Source organism: Homarus americanus, unplaced genomic scaffold (assembly GCF_018991925.1).
Source record: "Homarus americanus isolate GMGI-L3 unplaced genomic scaffold, GMGI_Hamer_2.0 scaffold16022, whole genome shotgun sequence".
NCBI classification, from domain to species: Eukaryota; Metazoa; Arthropoda; class Malacostraca; order Decapoda; family Nephropidae; genus Homarus; species Homarus americanus.
The window spans coordinates 411,922-427,923 of NW_024752245.1; the positions used below are offsets into that span (position 1 = coordinate 411,922).

At 42.0% G+C, this 16,002-nt stretch overlaps 1 protein-coding gene across 1 annotated transcript in view; it reads left to right on the forward strand.

Annotated features, from left to right (window-relative positions):
• The window catches only part of LOC121855014 (melanopsin-like), a 32,236-nt gene extending 24,896 nt beyond the window's left edge, over positions 1 to 7,340 (forward strand). Inside the window, exons 8-9 of the mRNA XM_042349850.1 lie at positions 2,544 to 2,653; positions 5,695 to 7,340. Of these exons, the coding sequence (XP_042205784.1) occupies positions 2,544 to 2,653; positions 5,695 to 6,902 (1,318 nt within the window). The 3' untranslated portion in view covers positions 6,903 to 7,340. The remainder of the gene's footprint in view (positions 1 to 2,543; positions 2,654 to 5,694) is intronic.
• The last annotated feature ends 8,662 nt before the right edge of the window (positions 7,341 to 16,002 follow it).

Here is a 16,002-nt window from a genome sequence, read left to right on the forward strand (position 1 = left end):
CTCCTCCTCCGTGGCTGAACACCTGAGGACACACACACACACACACACACACACACACACACACACACACACACACACACACACACCAAAGGTAACTCGATCGTTAAGTCAATATCATAAAGTAAGTCTATTGTCACTAAGTCAATATTATAAGTCAGGACAGTGACGTAGTAATGGTGGCCAAAGGCTTGAGGGGAGAGTTGCCGTTAATCACAGGTGAAACACACACACACACACACACACACACACACACACACACACACACACACACACACACGCACGCACACACAGCATAGAGAATACGTTTAATGAGAGACAGACTGATAGACAGGCAGACAACGACAGGGAATTCGGATATACTGACGGACAGATATACACACACAGCGAAACGGTAAAATACTATACCTTACAAAACACACATCTTTAATCGCCAGTCTTTCAAACATCTTTATTCGCCAGTCTCCAAACATCTTTTACTCGCCAGTCTCCAAACATCATTTACTCGCCAGTCTCCAAACATCTTTTACTCGCCAGTCTCCAAACATCATTTACTCGCCAGTCTCCAAACATCTTTTACTCGCCAGTCTCCAAACATCTTTTACTCGCCAGTCTCCAAACATCTTTTACTCGCCAGTCTCCAAACATCATTTACTCGCCAGTCTTTCAAACATCTTTATTCGCCAGTCTCCAAACATCTTTTACTCGCCAGTCTCCAAACATCTTTTACTCCAGTCTCCAAACATCATTTACTCGCCAGTCTCCAAACATCTTTTACTCGCCAGTCGCCAGTCTCCAAACATCTTTACTCGCCAGTCTCCAAACATCTTACCGCCAGTCTCCAAACATCATTTACTCGCCAGTCTCCAAACATCTTTTACTCGCCAGTCTCCAAACATCATTTTACTCTGCCAGTCTTTCAAACATCTTTACTCGCCAGTCTCCAAACATCTTTTACTCGCCAGTCTCCAAACATCTTTACTCGCCCGGTTTTAGAAAAACGACAAATGCCACTAAAAACAAAAAAAGCTAAGAGCCTTTGATCTTGTTTTTCGTGTTATCGACTGAGAGGAGAGACCACGGGAACTATTAGGGCTCAAAGCAGCCCACAGTTCCATTAGTCCCCAGTTCCATTAGTCCCCAGTTCCAGTAGTCCCCAGTTCTAGTAGTCCCCAGTTCCAGTAGTCCCCAGTTCCAGTAGTCCCCAGTTCCAGTAGTCCCCAGTTCTAGTTTTTCGTCCCCGCAGTTCCAGCAGTCCCCAGTTCCCAGTAGTCCCCAGTTCCAGTAGTCCCAGTCCAGTCCCCAGTTCCAGCAGTCCCTCAGTTCTAGTTGTCCTCAATCCAGTAGTCCCTGTTCCAGTGAACCCCAGTCTCCAATAGTCCCTCATAGTTCAGTAGTCCCCAGTTCCAGTGCATCCCCAGTTCCAGTAGTCCCCAGTTCCACACAGTCCCCAGTTCTAGTAAGTAGTCCCCAGTTCCAATAGTCCCCAGTTCTATAGTCCCCAGCCCAGTAGTCCCCAGTTCCACAGGGGTCCCCAGTTCCCAGTAGTCCCAGTCCCAGTAATCCCAGTTCCAGTCCCCAGTTCCACAGTCCCCAGTTCTAGTAGTCCCCAGTCCAGTATCCCCAGTTCCAATAGTCCCCAGCTCCCAGTAGTCCCCAGTTCCAGTAATCCCAGTTCCAGTAGTCCCTGTGTTCCAATAGTCCCAGTTCCAGTAGTCCCCAGTTCCAGTAGTCCCCAGTTCCAGTAGTCCTCAGTTCTAGTAGTCCCCAGTTCCAGTAGTCCCCAGTTCCAGTAGTCCCCAGTTCCAGTAGTCCCCAGTTCTAGTAGTCCCAGTTCCAGTAGTCCCCAGTTCTGTAGTCCCCAGTTCCAGTAGTCCCCATTTCTAGTAATCAACACACCCATTAAAGGGAGATAAATAGGGTTAAATTGGGTCAGGCTAAAACACACACACACACAGGTACTGGATAATCCCACCTGCTCTCCAACTTATCTCACCCACTCCTGTTCAACCCTTCCCTCTCTCCTCCCTCTCTACTCCCTTCCTTATCTACTCCTTACACCCTCCCATCCCTCCACCCTTCTCATACTCCCTCCCATTTCTCTCTCTCTCAAACACCATTTGGCTATACAAACACACATCATTTACCTATATAATTACCAATTAACCTTACACACACACACACACCTTATATAATTCCCGCTTCCCTATACACCTAAGCCCTTAACACCTACTATAAACGTGTGTACGGCGCCTAAGACACAAACCCTATTCGACTAAATTCACTGTCATGTTTTTCTTATATCTTCCCGGCAGGAGTGAGATGTTGCGTATCCTGCAGGGGTACACCATTTGGCTATACAAACACACATCATTTACCTATATAATTACCAATTAACCTTACACACACACACACACCTTATATAATTCCCGCTTCCCTATACACCTAAGCCCTTAACACCTACTATAAACGTGTGTACGGCGCCTAAGACACAAACCCTATTCGACTAAATTCACTGTCATGTTTTTCTTATATCTTCCCGGCAGGAGTGAGATGTTGCGTATCCTGCAGGGGTATCTGAGGCCCCTCGTGTGTTTTCCTGGAGGTGAGGAAGAACGCCACCACAAAGACGGCGACTTAGACGACGCTGCAGAAGGTGAGAAGTCTTACTGGCTGGCTGGGTGGGTGGCTCTCATCTCCAGTCCTCTTATGCTGTACATTAGTAAGGTTACCTGTACAGTATCTACCTTACGTGGTCCAACATACCATGGTACTCTTACCTACCGTCTGTAACATTCAACATTCTCAACCAACACACACTACCATTCTTAACATTGTTTGTAATGAAAAGAACCAGTTGTGTTGTAGTGGTAGAGTTGTTTGTATGTTGTAATGGAGATGTAGGAATTGTTTATCTGTATGGTGTAAGGGTTGTTTGTGTGTAGTAGTAGTAGTAGTTGTAGTAGTAGTAGTAGTAGTTGTAGTAGTTGTATTAGTAGTAGAGTAATAGGACATAGGACTTCAAACACATCTAACGAAGCTCGAGGATTCTGGACGCGGGGACAGGGAGCCTTCTTCGACATCAGGATTTTTGATCCCATGGCCGCATGTCACCGTAACTTAGCTCTCGATGCTGCACACAGGAGGAACGAGAACGACAAGATAAGGGCATATGGGGAGAGAATTAAAAACGTTGATCATGGCAGCTTCACTCCTCTAGTGTTCACAACCTCTGGTGGGATGGGACCAAGTGCAAGATCTCAGAGGGAGGCTGTTAAAAAAAAAGTAGTAGTAGTAGTTTTTTTTTTAACGTGGCCTCCAGCCTCCCCCAATAGCCACACCTTCGCCACCATTTAATTACCTTAATATTAAATATCCTAATACATATGTTGCTATCCTATCTGTGTTGAGTTAGTTGGGCCGCAGATCTATGCGGCATTCAGTGACAGTAGCCTCATAGTCAATATCTGCAGCAGTTGTCGGAATTGGGGCAGAAGCTCTCGTTCCCCTGAGGCAGAGCAAAGCCGACCGAAGGAGAGAGAAAGACAGTCGACATCTCATCCAGGCTGTAACATAACTTCTGGGCTGCTGCTTCTGTTCGGAGATCACCTCCGCGAGTCTGGCGTAGAAGTAGTAGTAGTAGTAGTAGTAGTAGTAGTAGTAGTAGTCGAGAAGTCAGTAATGGGATACACACCTGTTCTCCTGTGTTGTCGGTCACAGGCGGAAGTTTCCAGGTATAACTTGATCAAAGGATATTGTCTCTCTCTCTCTCTCTCAGCTTGGATGGTTGAGTAGGCTGCTGCTGCTGCTGCTAACGAATGCAGAGATCAAACGCCGTAAACTTAAAGAACAATCTCACACTAACACGTCCAGGGGAAATGTGTAGCTTATTATAATTTACTTCAAAGTCTGTGTGAATCTACTATGTTTCATCTCTGTTTATGAAGCCTAAGAGTTCCTGATAGATGTCGTTTGTGGTCGTGTCCTAACTTAACCTAACCTAACCCGACTTAACTCCCCTCACAGCTCTCCTCAATACTACCCCCTCACAGCCTCCTGATCCTCCCTCACAGCTCCCCTTTAGCAGCTGGGTTTCATAAGCGTTACTTTCAACCTCTTTAAATTCCTTTTCACATTTCCCTCCAGTTTTTGCCTCACAGTTTCTTTTTAATAAATCGTAAATCGTTCCCAGAATTCTATATCAATATTACTGTAATAAATACTTACTTCTTCCTCTCAGTATCCCTTTAAGCTGAGCCATCTTCCTCCAGCCACATCGAATCTTTTCCTCCGACGAGCCTAAAACTTTTATACTCGATCGAAATCTTCTTGATCGTTACTTTCAAGATTGTTATTTTTTCATTTGGCGAATATTTTTTTATCTTTTAGACTCAATAACATCCAGACCACAGTGTAAAAATATACCAGTATTTTCCCCCAATTTCTCTCGGGTGTGTGAAGGTATACCGGTTTTCTCCCAATATCTAAGGGATCCCATAACTTCCTCCCTAGCAGTTCCATAACCTTCCTATAACTACAGAATTTTCCTCACCGGCTCCTCAAATTTATCTTCAACATCCCCGCCAGGTAACCTCAAAGTTTCCCTGCCAGACAACCTCAAAATTTCCCACCATCAGTTTCCCTCTGACCGCAATACTTAACATTTTCTCTTTCGCCTTCAAAGTCTTTTACCAATAACGTCACGAATTGTCAAGTGGATTGTCAATTGCTCATCCAACAACCTCTTGGATTAACATCTTATTGACCCTTTGGTAACGAGTCGCGCTATTTGTTGGTGGTGTTTACGGGACTCTGGAAACTAAATATACACAATACATTATTTTTATTATTCAGTTCGTTATTATGGTCATTTTCTACAGTTAGGCATTGGAAATAGACTGTTGATTTTATCTTTAATATTAGAAATAGATAAAATTTAATTCATCTATAGAATATGAAGATGAAAATGAGGTTAATGATTCTTCTGTTAAAAGGTGAGGCGAAACATGACCTGACGTATTGAGTAACTCATCTCCATGTAATCTTGAGATGAAAGGAAGTGACCAGACCAGCTGTATCAGTTATTACCTCGTGAGATTGGCTGCATCATCACCCTCACGTCTGTTGCTCTGGTAATATCATGTCAAGACAAAACTCGTCATAAGTTCAAAGATGTTTTCTCATTGGTTGTTTTGTTTTGTATGTATTTATAGGTTTCAATAACCGAGAGCCTTTGATTATGTATAGACGGCAGCACCACTTCCAGCCTACCTGGCCCAGACTCGATTTACTGAACATTAAGTGGAAGTTGAACAATTGGCACTGATAATCTCACTGATCACAACGACCTCGACGGAACTTGGGTACATAATAGTGCGTCGCTATACAGTGTACTAGAGTTAGGGAGTGTAGCTGGTCTACAGTTCTGGATTACATGCACTGTCGACCACTTGAGTAATCTGGAAGTGCTTTTTTTTGGTGAGTTAGTTATTGTTTCACCATCACCGAGCTTATACATGTATCCAGATCTTAAACAGTTGCGTCATCATCATCATCATCATCATTGGGCATTCCTTATCGTTACACTTAATGAGGGGGTTGTGCCTCATTGTGACTTCAGTTATTTGGTAATAATTTTGCTACTCGGGTACTGGTGTGATTCGCGCCCACACTCCTCACTCCCTTTTTTCTTCTCAGGGTCGTCAATGGACATGGAGATGAAGTCCTCGAGTATGATCAGAATCAACAAGGAATCAATAGTTTTGGAAAATTACCTTCCCATCTCGACGACTGAAAGCACCAACCTGAAACCAGACCTTCATCCTGCCAGCGACAAGCAAATACTCTCGAACTCACTCCGTAACAGCGCACAAGGTGTTTATGATGTCCAGCAATCCATCAGCGACAATGGACAAATTAGTGAACACATTTCCAACGGGGAGCCTAGTGGACCGTGTGATGGACAGCCACCTGCACACTCTACTGGGTCATACTACAGCATTCAGAAGCCGTCTTCAGCTACTTCTTCAGCTAAACATTCTGTTGTGGAACAAAGTCCTGTCCAACATCACCCGGCTGAGGAATATGCTCTCAAGCAATCTTCTGATAGTCAAGCAAATACTTGTTCTACTGGCAATTTCCACCCCTTGTATCACTTTCCAGGCCAGAAGGTTTCACTGCAACTCTCCTGCTCTGATAGTCACGGTCATAAGGCTGCCAAACCCTCCAGTGAAGATGTCAATTGTTATGAGGAAGTTACAGAGAGCACAATAATGAGTAAGACTTCTGTTATTCACCATGAGAAGGAAAGCACCAATTTCTCCTCTCTTAGCGAAAGCAGTAACATGTTAGGTCAACTTCCTTCGTCCCAAAGCAAAACTCACAAAGCTGAGACATCAACAACAGTAGTTTCTAGATCACTTGAGGGTGACGCCGTCATCATAACAGAAGAACATGAAGGACCAAATGTTGAAACTTCCTCTGCAGATTTAAGAACACGTGACCCCTCCCCTGACCAGTTACATAACTCCAGAAAGCATAATACCAAAGATGACCCTCAAGTGGACTCAGACGCCTCCATAGGGGAACCAACAACTCTTTCATCATCAGGCGACCTTTCCCCAACAGACTCCTCAGAGGAGCAGCCCGCGCCAGCAGAGAACACCTCCACGGAAAACCTGGTGCCATCCATAACTGTAGCGACTGAAAAACTTGTCGGGGCGAGACCAAAGAGGGGATCAGTGACGGAGAACTCGACAGCATCCCTCCTACAACATTCACATCACCGGAGTTCATCCTTTACTTCCACACCTCCAGGGGCCACCAAAGACACTTGCTCTCCTACAGAATCCTCAACAGGGAGTTCAGTGGTTCGGCCGACGAGACCAACAGTCCTCCAGCTGTAGTTGTGGCTTCGAGTAGTCCTCTCAGCGCTCACATGGTCCTCTCAGCACTCACATGGTCCTCTCAGCGCTCACATGGTCCTCTCAGCGCACACGTGACAGCACCGGAGTTTGAGAGTTCTCCTGCGTGAGTGAATGTTGACAACCGTTGTGTGAGTTACAAAATTTGCACCTCACTGTTTCCGTATTCCTACACTGACTCGCCGTTTTCATAGGATTCATTAGTGATCCACCACTGACTCATCTGATCCACCACTGACTCATCTGATCCACCACTGACTCAACTGATCCACCACTGACTCATCTGATCCACCACTGACTCATCTGATCCACCACTGACTCATAGGACCAGTGTGTAGCAGCCTAAGTTATTCAATATTACTTGGGGATATTTTTCAGCTAAAGATAATCTCATATTTATGTTAACAAATAATAGGTCTCTCTCTCCATAAAAGGTATTTGCCACTCTTGCCTTTATAAATGTTATGTGTCACGCGGACTACATTTTTGATGGGTGACATTGTAAATAACTTATTGTGACAGAAAAGAAAATGAATTTACTGAGGTGAAAATGTAACTAAAATTATTGTGGCGAATTTGTAAATTTAGGTGATATTGTAAATTATTTTTTTAAAGAATGGTAAATAATTTCAGTGTAGTGAGTTTGTAAATGGTTTACTGTAAAAGAATTTAGTGCGGTTTATTGTGGTAGAACTGTAAAAGATTTTATTGTAACGAAAGTGATAACGAATTCATTGTGGATAAATTGTAAAAGAAATTACTGTTGGAAAAACTGTAAATGACTTTGTGTTGAAAATGTCACTGAATATCAATGTGATAAAGTATATATATATATATATATATATATATATATATATATATATATATATATATATATATATATATATATATATATATATATATATATATATATATATATATATATATATATATATATTTCATGTAAATCCACAATGAAAACGTGGATAAGATAAATCTTGATAAAATCATACACACGTTGTTTCCATTTTCCCGTGTGATTTTATCAAGATATATATATATATATATATATGAACTTATTAGTAGTGAAAGTAATTATTTTTGGAAGGCGAAGTTAACGTTGAGATGTCAATAAGATTTCTGCAGACACAAGGAGAAGGATGATAAGATAGCCTTTTTACCGGTATATTAAGTTAATCATCCTCTATGGAGTGTAAAAGCGTCTCATCGTTGGTCCTTTGGTTACTGGGTAGGAGAGAGACTAAAGCTACGGTCACACTTGAGTTTATCATGCAATTAATTCGCGATAGCATTTCACCCACAGGCAATAAGTCAACGGTACGTTCCGCACACTGGTCTCACTGGCGAAAGGAACTGTTGGCCAGGCGCCCAGCTCTCGCGGCTAGTTTGAGCTCAGTTGGAGAGCAGGATGGCTTTATTGTGTTTTTCTATGGCACCATTAACCGCTTCAGTGAGATGTGTGGTCCTGTTAAAGAAGACTAAGACGAAAAAGAAAAGTAGTAATAAAAAATAAGAACGGTGTAAATTTTATAGCAAATTTCAACCCTTCGTACCATGGATTTTCAAACGCTCCGTATCATCCCACTTCCGACAACAAATAACTTGTAGCTGTAGATAACTTGAAGAGTTCGTTGAAAAATCAACGCTACGGGGGTTTTATTCTGGGTAGAAACTCTAGTGTGACAGCAGCTTTAATGAACCAAACACTATCTTGGAGGGACCTATGGCCTTGGTGGGGTGGCGGAGGGAGGCGTAGGAGTAGGGAAGGGGAAGGGAAAAAGGGTTGTGGGGGGGGGGGCGTTCGTATGATAACTCTCCACACGTCATATCAATCACTGCGAGCTACCAGTCACAAGTCAGTTCACTAACTGCTATACATTCAGAAATCCCAGTCTACTTAACATTAATATTTAATTTTCACAATGTTTATCATCTTTGATTCGGAAATATTTCAAACTTCTCATATCTCAGGAATATTCTAAGGAATATTTCAGTTATTCCTAGAATAATTTCAGTGTTTTACGATAATATTCCTGGCAAATAATGTCTTTCTTTGTACGTTCCAGTAACTGTAAAGCTGCTGTGATATTTCAGTACTATTCTAATACTTTACTTAGCGTGTTTAGTATATTTAGTTATATTTTATTGTATTATTCTCGTAATTGAAGAGAAGGAGAAAGAAAGGATTGAAAGAAAACGTTTGGAAGTGAAAGTAAGAAAAGGGGATGAGGACAAAGGAAGAAAAGGAGAAGATTGAGGTGGAAGGGAGAAGAAGAGGAAGGGCGTGACGCGGGAGGAAAAAAAGGAGATATGAGCTGAAGGAAAAAAGGAAGAAGGCAGCGATAGAAGAGAGAATATTAAATTCCCTGACACCCACACACTCTACCACCATCCACACACTCTACCACTACCCACACACTCTACCACCACCCACACACTCTACCACCACCCACACACTCTACCACCACCCACACATTCTACCACCATCCACACACTCTACCACCACCCACACATTCTACCACCACCCACACACTTTACCACCATCCACACACTCTACCACCACCCACACATTCTACCACCACCCACACACTCTCCACACACCACCACCACCCACACATTCTACCACCACCCACACACTCTACCACCACCCACACATACCACCACCCACACACTCTACCACCACCCACACACTCTACCACCATCCACACACACTCTACCACCACCCACACACACTATCAACACCCACACACTCTACCAACACCCACATACTCTACCACCACCCACACACTCTACCACCATCCACACACACTCTACCACCACCCACACACACCACCAACACCCACACACTCTACCAACACCCACACACTCTACCACCATCCACACACACACCCCACCACCACCCACACACCAACACCCACACACTCTCTACCACCATCCACACACACACCACCCACACACTCTACCAACACCACACACTCTACCACTACACACACTCTACCAACACCCACACACTCTACCACCATCCACACACACACTCTACCACCACCCACACACTCTACCAACACCCACACACCTACCAACACCCACACACCACCACCCACACACTCTACCAACACCCACACACTCTACCAACACCCACACACTCTGTCACCACCCACACAGTCTACCAACACCCACACACTCTACCACTACCTACACACTCTACCAACACCCACACACTCTACCAACACCCACACACTCTACCAACACCCACACACTCTACCACCATCCACACACACCCTAACACCACCCACACACTCTACCAACACCCACACACTCTATCACCACCCACACAGTCTACCAACACCCACACACTCTACCACTACCTACACACTCTACCAACACCCACACTCTGACAGCAATCGACGCGCCGTGATATTTTTCATAGGCCTCTCATATTAATTCAGATGTCTAAACTTGTCAGCCTAAGTGTGTGTGTGTGACTTACCTATCAGTATTTAAAACAGTGAAGTTCTATTTACATAAAACATGAAACCTCTGAATCATATTAGAACGAAAAGATATAGAACCAGAAAATATGTCACCAAAGTAAAATATATTTCACCTGAATTCCTACAAAAATATCTTCCTTTTTTTTTACTCCCGATGGGAACTGGAGGTTGAAAGCCATCACGAGGAGGATTAGCTACAAGGAGAAAAGTTGGTCTATTGTGTTGTGGTGGGCCAGGTGTTCTCCGTCATATCCAACTGACGTCAGCTAAAAGCCCGCCCACTTTTCCTGTAATCTTAGCAATCGTGGTATCTATTAGAAGGTGATTCCAGTTGTTATGGACGCTAACAGGAGGAGAATTTAAGTCTCCGGGCTAAAATCCTAAAATACAGGCCACAAAAATAATAAAGCTTGTGTATGTATGTATGTCCTTCAGAGCTGACAATGATTATAGCGGCAACGTTCGTCTCGCTCGTACTGTACTGTTGGAGGTAACCATGCGTTGGGAAATCATCAGGAAGTATGGTAACAAGCCTACCCTTGTGTCGGTGTGGGAGGTGTGATGGTCAGGTAAGATGAGACGAGTCCCTCACACCTGTCTGTTGTTGTTGGTGTGTGAACTCGTAACCTGAGCTATGAGGTGTAAAGATTATCTAGGAACATTAGGAATGAAGAAGTACTGGAGATAACTAGAGGGTGGTGTGTGTGTGCCTCACTAGATAGGGATACGCGTTAGTTAAGCTTCAAAATACTAATTACGTGTGTGTCAAACAGGGATCATGTTTTTTTTATTACTACAACTTAATGGAAATTCATTTCTATATATTGTATATGACAAATTTGATCTATTTCACTCAAGACCTTGTATACTATCATAAGACACCCAGAAAATACCTAAAGTATTTTATTTTAGGTTCAATTTTCTTTTATAAACTATTCCTTTCGATATATTATGAACATCTGTTTAATCGTCCTTGGCCAGGCAGAGGTTTAATAAAAAAAATATAGAATTCGTCGTTAATAGGCAATTATCTCTACTTAGTACAGGTATAATACAGGTATTTATGTTTGGGAATTCAAAGTTAGATTGATAATGATTTTTCAGCACACACTCCAAAAAATAGTTATGTACCAAATATGAATTCACAAACCGAATCCTCAAAGAGATTTATAAACATATATTGATAGATATAAGGAAAATCTGTTGTGTTAATGCATATTCTATTGTTGGAAAATACATAGACGTGTGTATGTACATATTGAAATATATAACCTGTGGTGTAATGGTCAGCATGCTCACCTCGCAAACGAGCGGACACAGGTTCGGTCCCCGGGCAGAGTGAAACTATGGGCAAGTTTCTTTATGCCATTTGCCTCTGTATACCCAGCAGTAATTGGGAACCTGGATGTTAATCGATTTGCGGATCGTATTCCGGGGTAATGGTTAGCCAGTGCAGTTGGCGAGTTGTCCGGTCTTCTCGGACTATTCTTTGACATTGTGTCATGCAGCTCGTTAACTCAGGGTGTGGTTGTTGTGTTAGCGACAGCGTATACACCTTAAACAAATTCACGCCTAGGTGGCCCTTGGGCCGGCCATCCTCGTTACACGAGGGGCAACCATTATATATATATATATATATATATATATATATATATATATATATATATATATATATATATATATATATATATATATATATATATATATATATATATATATATATGAACAATAAACTGATTTCTGGAGAGTTTAGCTCTTTTAGTAACACCTAAGTTATCGCGTCCGTGCACACAGCCGAGTACAAAATAAGTTAACCTCACCAAGTTGTATGAGTGTATTGTACTGTAATGAGTGTGATGGGTAACAGTAATGGTCCTAGCACATCCTGTCCTCACTAATATAACAATAAGGTGTTATATTGACAATATATTCATTTCATTCCCTCTTGGCCAACACTCACAACATCCATACTGTCACAAGTCACTGTTCACTGGCTCAAAACGTGTCGTTCGTTCAGTGTTTCATAAGAACAGTGGTATATTCTTCAAGAGATGAGAGGGAGAGAGAAAGAAGGTCCTGGTCTGTTTTAATTATTATTAAAGTATAATTTAGTACAATGTAGCAGACACTAAGAGCCCCCCACACACACACACTTCTGAGAACTTTTTCTTAGTGCTGTGCAAAACAGCCTTACCTCAAAACTAGCTCTATTATTTGCACCCAGTCTCCTGCAAATCGACATCTGTGTTAGGTTAGGATTCAGAAACATTCACCCCGTATCCTCCAAGACGACAAGAAAAAACCACTGTTGATAAGGGTTGTAGTTGCTAACTCTCCCTATGCTCTGCCTACTCGCACCACCCTCGCTCGCTGATTGGCCAACTGCCGTCCTCCCCATCAGCCAATCAGCGCCGCCTCTCATACCGCAGCCTGTGTCCTTGAGTAGGGAGGGTTTTTTTTTTTTTTTTTTTTTTTATTGGGCACTCCCCTACATCCTTGTGTAAGGTGAAGTGCAGAAGCGTTTACAGCGCCCAACAGGGAAGCATGCTAAGTTCATGCTTGCCTTTATGTCTCATGAGTTAAGGGCGTAGAAGCCTGAAGAGTCAAGGGCGTAGAAGCTTGAAGAGTCAGTGGTTTATGTCATCAAGTTATTGGAAGCTCCAACAACTTGTCCCTGAATACGAATTCGCAACTTTCGATTTACACCAGGTACCTACTTTATTGCTAGGTGAACAGGGACTAATGGGGGCTGGGAAGTATGTCCAAACAACTTCCACCGGCCCGGGAATCGAACCCGCGACGTCTCGCTTGCAGGCAAGAACGGTACCGCTTCTACCACCGGTCCCCGTAGGGAAGTTGTTTAAATAACCCCCCTGCCTCGGGCTCCTGTACAATAAGTATAGGGCCCGCAGTGGTCTTCAACTGGTCCTCAATACTATAATACAGTCCTCAATACTATAATACAGTCCTCAATACTATAATACGGTCCTCAATACTATAATACAATCCTCAATACTATAATACAATCCTCAATACTATAATACAGTCCTCAATACTATAATACAGTCTTCAATACTATAATACAGTCCTGAATACTGTAAAAGGATCCTGAATACAATAATACAGTCGTGAATAGTATAATACAGTCCTGAACACTATAATACAGTCTTGAACACTATATTACAGTCCTGAATAGTATAATACAGTCCTGAACACTATAATACAGACTTGAACACTATAATACAGTCCTCAATACTATAATACAGTCCTCAATACTATATTACAGTCCTCAATACTATAATAGAGTCATAAATAGTGTAATACAGTCCTCAATACTATAATACAGTCCTCAATACAATAATGCAGTCCTGAATACTGTAAAAGGATCCTGAATACAATAATACAGTCGTGAATAGTATAATACAGTCCTGAACACTATAATACAGTCTTGAACACTATATTACAGTCCTGAATAGTATAATACAGTCCTGAATAGTATAATACAGTCCTGAACACTATAATACAGTCTTGAACACTATAATACAGTCCTCAATACTGTAATACAGTCCTCAATAATATAATACAGTCTTTGCATAGTATATTATTATAGTCCTAAATACCCCTGTATTGTAATACAGTCTTGAATAGAAGAATACAGTCTTGAATACTGTAATACAGTCCTGGATACAAGAATACAGTTCTGAATAGTGTAATACAGTACTGAATACTGTAAAAGGATCCTGAATACAAGAATACAGTCCTGAATAGTGTAATACAGTCTTGAATACTATAATACAGTCCTGAATAGTATAATATAGTCCTGAATACTGTAATACAGTGCTGAATAGTGTAATAGGATCCTCAATACAATATTACAGTCATTAATACAATAATACAGTCCCAAATAGTATAATATAGTCCTGAATACTATAATACAGTCCCAAATACTATAATACAGTCCTCAATACTATAATACAGTCCTCAATATTATATTACAGTCCTGCATAGTATATTACAGTCCTGCATCGTATATTACAGTCCTGCATCGTATATTAAAGTCCTAAATACTGTAATACAGTCTTGAATACAAGAATACAGTCCTGAATAGTATAATACGTTCTTGAATCATTTATTACAGTTAACAAGACACTAATATGCATTTTAGTACAATAGTATAGTTTTTATTCAAGAATATAGTTCATTTGAGACACAGTTTACGAGCTACAGTACTGTACTATTATTTTAAACAGTTTAGTACAGTCAAACAGTTTAGTAGTGTCATGGTCACGTTAACTGCTAGTCTGTTTTAACTACTGATTCTTATTATACCCCACGAACGCAAAACATGAGTGGGTTAGTTATTCCGAAGAAGAGACGTGTTTTTCCCCATCGACGTTTATACTCATGATCCCTCCCAGTAAGTCCCGCCTTCGAACACAGTTGTCAATACGTTTTTTATACTTCTGCTGGCAAGCTCAATCTTGAATTAGTCTGTGTAAATCAACTTTAGTAATTCGCCAGACCTTTGTCAACTGAGGGTCATCTTTGAATGAGTAACAGTCGAGTTGTTTGTAATTTCTGGCATTGCGTGAGTAGCGATCGCTGGCAACTCAGGGGTATATATACCATGGGTGGGCAGAGATAGCGTCCCGTGACGCCTTCTCTCCCGTTTGTTCCCAGGTATGTAGCAGTGTTTTATAGCCATTCAGTTTGATTCAGTCAATTGTAGTGAATATCAGTGTTCATGCTTTAACAGTGGAATTGTCATTCACCCAGTGTAAGAAGTAATATAAAGTAAATGTCGTCTGACGTTGCCAGACGAGAGATTTGTTATGATGGTGTTGTCATCATGCCTCCCAGTGCCGTGACATCTTCTCTCCCGTTTGTTCCCAGATTCCAGGGTGGGCATATTTGAACACCCCATCGGCTGCTGAGCCGGTGGGTAACCAGCAGGGATCAATATATGCATTAATGTCGGTAATTCAACATGATTGAGACGGCAGGCCCGCCTCGTGAGCTAGACCCCAGACTCGCCATGTGTCTGGCTACCACCGATCACAGCACACAGCAACGGTCGTGAGCCCCAGTGTCCTACCCTGGGCTGCTCCCTGGAAGTTATGGCCCACAGTGTTTGATGTATATGCTTGGGGATAATTAATTAGAGATAATTATCCCATGTTGGGTAGTGGACCCATGTATTTGCTGGTTTCAGTATTAACATGCATGTTGTGAGTGCATCTCATATGCATTACCAACAGTCTGTGAAGTATCATATGCCAGTTGTCTTATAACTGGATGTAATGGGAAGCACCTAGTAATGTGTGAGAAGTAAGGTTGTCCACTTGGGACTTTGAGTAAAGCCTTGTAATTATACTGTAATGCCACGTACCACCAGTAGGTGTGAGAAGTAAAGAAATCTGCAAGGAGTTGTCATGTAACTATGTGTAGTGAGTAGGGCCAAGGAACTGGTCCTGCTATGTAATGTAATGTAACACCAGTAAGGTTGTGTGCAGTAAGAGTAATATCTGAGTAAATTGCTGTTGAGTAAAAATAAGAAAATACTGAGTTTGCAGTTGTGTAAGTGAGGAGTT